The following is a 6000-nucleotide window of genomic DNA, read 5'->3' as shown; positions in this document are numbered from 1 at the left end:
ATTTAAAAAAATCAGTTTAAGAGCTAGAACCTAAAGAATAGTAACACTATAAAAATATCTTGTGCTGAATGGTTTGCCATTTATACTTCTTTTATAATCCCTATGGTTCCAGAGGTTTGAAAATTTGTTTTAAATGTAAGAACATAATTTGAGTCTGTCAAAAGGCTTAGGCTCCGCCACTGGAAGTTACCGTGCAAGCTTCCTGATCTCCATTGGAGTCCATGCATTAACAGAGAAAAGGTTCAAAAAAGTTCAAAACAGTCTTACACTCAGAACTGGATTGTCCATCTTGCAGCTATGGCGTCAAATGAGATCTGAGGAGTTACAGCATTACGGGTAGAGGGAGGAGCTCAAGAATTGGATATGAAGTCTTGTATAAGCGGCTGTGTCAGATCCAAGGATCAGATCTTGGACCCATTAATGAAGAGGAATGAAAAGGACATTACATCGTCAAGTTCTCCTGCCAGTCTCACACACATGCACACCAAAGCATGAACAAATCAATACTTAACTCCTATCTCAAAACAGAGTAAAGAATCACACTCATAGGTTTGTCACTAAGCCATAGTTGCATCAATATATCAGCGGGGGTGGGGGTACTACTAAATATCTAGCTATCATGGTTACTGTAGATTTTTAGCACAGCATTTCAGACACAATTACACAGCTGTTTGTAAAGTCAAGCTTCCTCAAACCAGTTAAGGAATGCTGAATTTACACAAAATTAAACTCACTCATTTACCCAAAAATAAAGCACTCAGGATACAGTGACACCACAAAGTTCTTAACTGTACTTCATAAACTTAAAATACCTATTCTACTACTTCTATAGGAAATAGCTGTTAACTCTTAAATCACAAAGCAACAAATTTAAAGATGTTTATTAATCAAAGTCCACTCAAAGCACAGTTGTAAAATATTCCACAGTAACCAAACTGAGTGATGTACCAGAACAATCTAACCAATTAGGCCATTTGTTCTGGAAAACAGCAGCTTTAGGTTCTCTTACTGTCACCATTTATATCAATGGTGTGTCAAGTTTCTGAAAAAAACAACTTGCATCGCATCTCTGTAAATAATTCCCCCCAACATAGTAAAGTTTAGTTTAAATAAAGCAAAGATTCCCATGATATCATTCACATACAGCTATCTTTCTAGATGTAACAGAGTCGACAAAGCACACCAGAATTTACTAATTTATAGGTTAAAATACTGTTGTATAATTTTAAAAATTAATACTGTGCTGAATATATCCTCTTACTCAGTTTTCATTCTGATAACCTAAAATACTGGAAATGATTTCTTCCAACATAAAGTTTTGTAACCAGTCTTATAAAAGGAAATAGCTAGCTGCTTGTTAAGGGTGGTTTGGGAAGTTCAACTCTGAAAATATTTTAATGAACATTTTCTTCTCTATACTCTGTACTATAGCGTAGAGTGCCAGACACTTAAATACATTTCTGAGTGTAAACTCTAGTCTTGAAAATAAGGAATTTTCTTAACACTGTTGCCTTCATCAGAGTAACACTTGGGAGGATGGAGCACTGTAAGTTAGGCTGATTTGAGAAAAAAATAGTTCAAACCCTGAACCACATACTTAAAAGCCTGTACACATCATGACTACATGGCTAATTTGAAAAGCTGGGTAGAAGATCATCCTTGAATCCAAACAGTATTCTGCAAATCGTAAGCCTCAAAACATCACCCAATCCTTAGCCAATAAAGAATGCAAGCAAAATAGTCTGTTAAATCCTTTCATAGAGAAGCTACAAGTAGTCATGAAAACAGTAACTCTTGAAATAGCTTTACACAGCAAAAATAAACTGCTTTTAATGAAGTAGACAAACTAAACCATGTTCTAATTGGTACCTCAAATCAACCAAATTTGACTATGGAAAACACTCCTGCAAAGAGCAGATTTATACTAACATGCTGTGGTATCAGAAATTGTAGTGGGGGTAATCTGTTTCTGGAACATGACGCCTCACGCTACATGCCAAGAAAATTACTTTGTCCAGCATCAAATTCTAGGAATACAAATCTTCATCTATAATACAGTATCTCAAATTCAATTAATTCTGCTGTGTGTACACACATACAGGTAGATGTACACTGACAACAGTGTCCAGAGAAAAAAAAAACAGATTTGATTAAAAATATGTCTAGAGACACAACCTCCACTATTATGGTGGGTCACAACAAAGACTCCCTGAAACAGACAGCATCTCTACTGCTAATCTTCACACCCATACCGATCTGCAAGTTTCGTTTTAGCCCCATGTGAACAACTGCACAAGAGAATAGGGGATTTACAGCAGTCAACTTCTTGTAATGGGGCCAACGGTTGGGGGAATCTGCATGCTACAAGTCTCTCTATAGTCTTATGGCAGACTGAATGCAGCTGTCATTCACTTCTACATCACTACACATTTCTTGTCTTCAGGAGGAGGGTTGCCATCAGCTTTCTCGATCTCCAAAATTATCCTTTTAAAAATTTCAACTGTTGTCTGAAAAACAAAAAAACAAAAGAATTATTCTAGACACTTTGTTTTACTGTACTGATTCCCTTCTAACAAATAAGCCAAGATAAACATTTTGTGGACTTACCAACTATCATAACAAAGAATAAATTGCAGCCAGCTGTAGTCAGAAAGTAATTTCAATAAAAATTAACAAAGGGGGAACAACTGATGATATACACTACTTATTAACTGTAAGACTCCACTATTGTTCTCCCCTATATTTTATTAACGGAAAAGGGTGATACATTCAGATAAATTATTCTGACCAAAAACATTTAGCTGGATGTCACTTAAATATTTCTTTTTAAATTGGCAAGCTACACAACTACTCAGTCTAGACAGCCTCACTGACTTACAACAGCACAGTGACATTTCAAACTTCACATTGCAATTAAGCCAAAACACTGAAAACTAAATCATAACTGAAGAAACAATAAACAAAAACATTTATTGTTGATTTGATGTTCTTCATGTTTCACTGTTGCAGTCATTACATTTGGGTCATCTGCTGGCAGGTTACCCTCAGTCGGCCTGAATAAAGTCTTGGGTCCTGCGTCGGTTGCGGTCTCCTCTTCCATGATGTCAGGGGTATAAAACATGCAGCTGATGCCATTTTCATCAGTCTTTCTTGCCGTACGGTGCCCGAAGCAGAAGCAGTTTGCAATTGCCGGTCGGCTGACTCCTGAAATTTTAGTTTTCTAGTTTCAGATCCAAAGTCTTCAAACTAAAGCAAAGTACCCCGTTGGGGAAACTTTTTCTTGCTTATCAATGTCAGTAAAAGTTAATAATTGCATTACTTGTGGGAAGCAAATACCTCATAAGGATTTTCATTTGTACTGTATTCCTTGCCTAGGCCCTGATCACAATGTGCCTTGCTGTCGGTTTTGTGCTAAATTTAACCAACGTACTATTAAGCGTCAGTATATTTTTGCTTCTAAATATTTTGGTTCAAGATTTAACTACCCTGAAATGTCGTGGGAAAGCAGTCAGACTACCAAAGTTCACAAAAAACGTAAGGAAAAAGACAGAGACAGACCATCGGTGTCCAAAACCGACGACGAAGCTTCTTCTAAGCCAGTCGCCGATACTCAGTGAGGTGCTTTCGCAGCCCCTGATACCCACTACTTTTGAGTCGCAGGCCTCTACCGAGACCCATTCGGAGTCCGGTATGCCGCGGGATTCGCAAAGTATTGAACCCGCTGATGTCTATCCCCTGGATGGGTCTGGAGCCGCTGAGCAGGCACCGGCTTCTGAGGGTGCTTTCAGGCCTCAACATTTTTACATTAAACCGATGCCAGCAACAAAATCAAGGTAAAAAAAACTTCTATGTCTAAAAAACTGACGCATGAGCCACGTGCTCAGGCCCCTATGCCTAAAAAACAGATGATCAAAATGGCTGAGGATTCAATTACCTTGATCAGGTGTTCCTAACCCCCCCCCCCTGCTAAGAGGCCTAGGCAAGGCACTGATTATGAATCTTCAGATCAGGTTTCCATTTCTTCTGATTCCTCTCCTGATCAGGAATTTTCTATTTCACCCTATGAGGATTCTGATGCAGAGGAATCCATCCCACCTGCATCTCCTCCTGAGGATTACTCTTTTGGAGAGACTTTACATACTTTAAGGGAACATTTTCACTGGGAGAGTCAGGACTTCTCTGAATCAAAAAAGAGGCTTAGGGATTTCCTTCTTCCTCAGCATAGGCCTTTGGCTACACCTCCTGTATTAGACATCGTTGATGATGCGTTCTCGGAATCGAGCATGGCTCCCGATTCCCTGCCTCTGGCTCCTAATAAGCCAGACAGATATTACAGGGTTCCTGACTCCCACAAATTTATTTTCAAATATCCTGCTGCTGATCCTGAGACTATTTCTCAGGGTCCCAAGGGTGTTGAGGCGTCTACTGCCAAAAATCCTACCCCTTCTGATAGAGATTCCAGGGTGCTGGATAGATGGGGTAAGAAGGTTTATACGTCTGCAGCCTTGGCAATCAGGGTTTTAAACTGCCAGTTTCATATGCTTAAATATCAACAGCATGTTATGGGCTTACTGAAACAGAAAATGATGTTGATTTCTGATTGTGTGGAAATGTTACAGGATTTATTGCATTCAGAAGAAAGTACAGTTTTGTACCTACCATAAATGTAGATGTCCGATAGGAATGCATCTGCAGTCCTTACAAATGGGTAGTCCTGTCATCAGGCAGCCCTTCGGTCGGCCGGATTCCAAAGTCTGGGTCTGGCTTCGGCTGGTGTCGCGCTTCACCAGACGTCATAGCTGCAGTTCTTCGGGTATAAAGGCATCAGCCGACGCCATTTTCCTCAGTGTTTCTTGCCCCAGATGCCAGGTGCCCTCTTGGATGGCTAAATTTGGATAAATGCCAATGTTTCCAAATAGTAGAGAGCAAACACATAAAATAAGCATGTATGTACATATATACAAACAAATACACCATAATAGATCCCCCCCAAGCTAGCTGAAGGATGGCAAATACCCTAGGAGTACCACAGGGGGAAGGTGGGTGGGTAATCCTGACTGCAGATGCATTCCTATCGGACATCTACATTTATGGTAGGTACAAAACTGTACTATGTCCTTCAAGGATGCATCTGCAGTCCTTACAAATGGGTAGAATACCATAGCTAAACTAGGGAGGAGGAAAAAGGAGAGATTATGGTGTAGTTAGGATCCCTTGCAAAACAGCAGTGGCAAAACCTGCTCGGGATCTAGAGTATAAAGGTAAATTGTAATGCTTGGCAAATGTATGCACGGAGGTCCAAGTAGCAGCCTCTATAATGTCCTTGGTAGCCACTCCTCGTAAGAAAGCCGTGGTAGTGGCTGTAGCCCTTGTGGAGTGAGGCCTGATGTTCTCTGGAGTTTTCTTTCCATGGTAGGAGTAACAAAATCTAATGCAATTTCCTATCCATTTGGAGATTGTCTGTTTTGAAATTGGTTTTCCTTCCTTTCCTGTTGCATATGCTACCAGAAGCTGGTCAGTTTTTCTATTGGACTTGGTCCTGTCCAGGTAGTAGCGTAATTGTCTATGTACATCCAAGGTATGCAACAGTCTTTCTCCCATGTTCTGTGGGTTGGGGAAGAATGTATGTAGGTGGATAGCCTGATTTAAAGACACTCTGGATACCACCTTAGGCATAAATGTAGGATTTGTTCTCATGGACACTATCTTGATGGAAGATCAGGAAGGGTTGCACTGCCATTAATGCCTGTAGTTCAGAGACCCTTCTTGCTGAGGTGATTGCCAGCAGGAAAGCAGTCTTCCAGGATAAGTATTGTAATTCTGCTGTTGCTGCTGGTTCGAAAGGGGGAAGTGTCAATTTTTCTAGCACAAAGTTCAAGTCCCATGCTGGCAATGGTGGTTTCCTGGGAGGTTTTACATTTTTAATTCCTCTCAGAAACTGCCTGAGCAGAGGATGTGAGAAGACAGGAGGATCCAAGCTGTATTCTGCTGAAATAGCTG

General features: G+C 40.2%; 1 protein-coding gene across 1 annotated transcript in view; it reads right to left on the bottom strand.

Moving 5' to 3' along the window:
- Positions 1–865: 865 nt before the first annotated feature.
- RHEBL1 (RHEB like 1) overlaps positions 866–6000 on the bottom strand; it is a 918240-nt gene continuing 913105 nt past the window's right edge. The window contains exon 8 of the mRNA XM_044083781.1: positions 866–2507. Within this exon, the coding sequence (XP_043939716.1) occupies positions 2415–2507 (93 nt within the window). The 3' untranslated portion in view covers positions 866–2414. The remainder of the gene's footprint in view (positions 2508–6000) is intronic.

Source organism: Protopterus annectens, chromosome 9.part0 (genome assembly GCF_019279795.1).
Source record: "Protopterus annectens isolate FY-2018-M chromosome 9.part0, PAN1.0, whole genome shotgun sequence".
NCBI classification, from domain to species: domain Eukaryota; kingdom Metazoa; phylum Chordata; order Ceratodontiformes; family Protopteridae; genus Protopterus; species Protopterus annectens.
The sequence above is the reverse complement of the archived record's forward strand: the minus strand, read 5'-3'. Positions and strand labels throughout refer to the sequence as shown.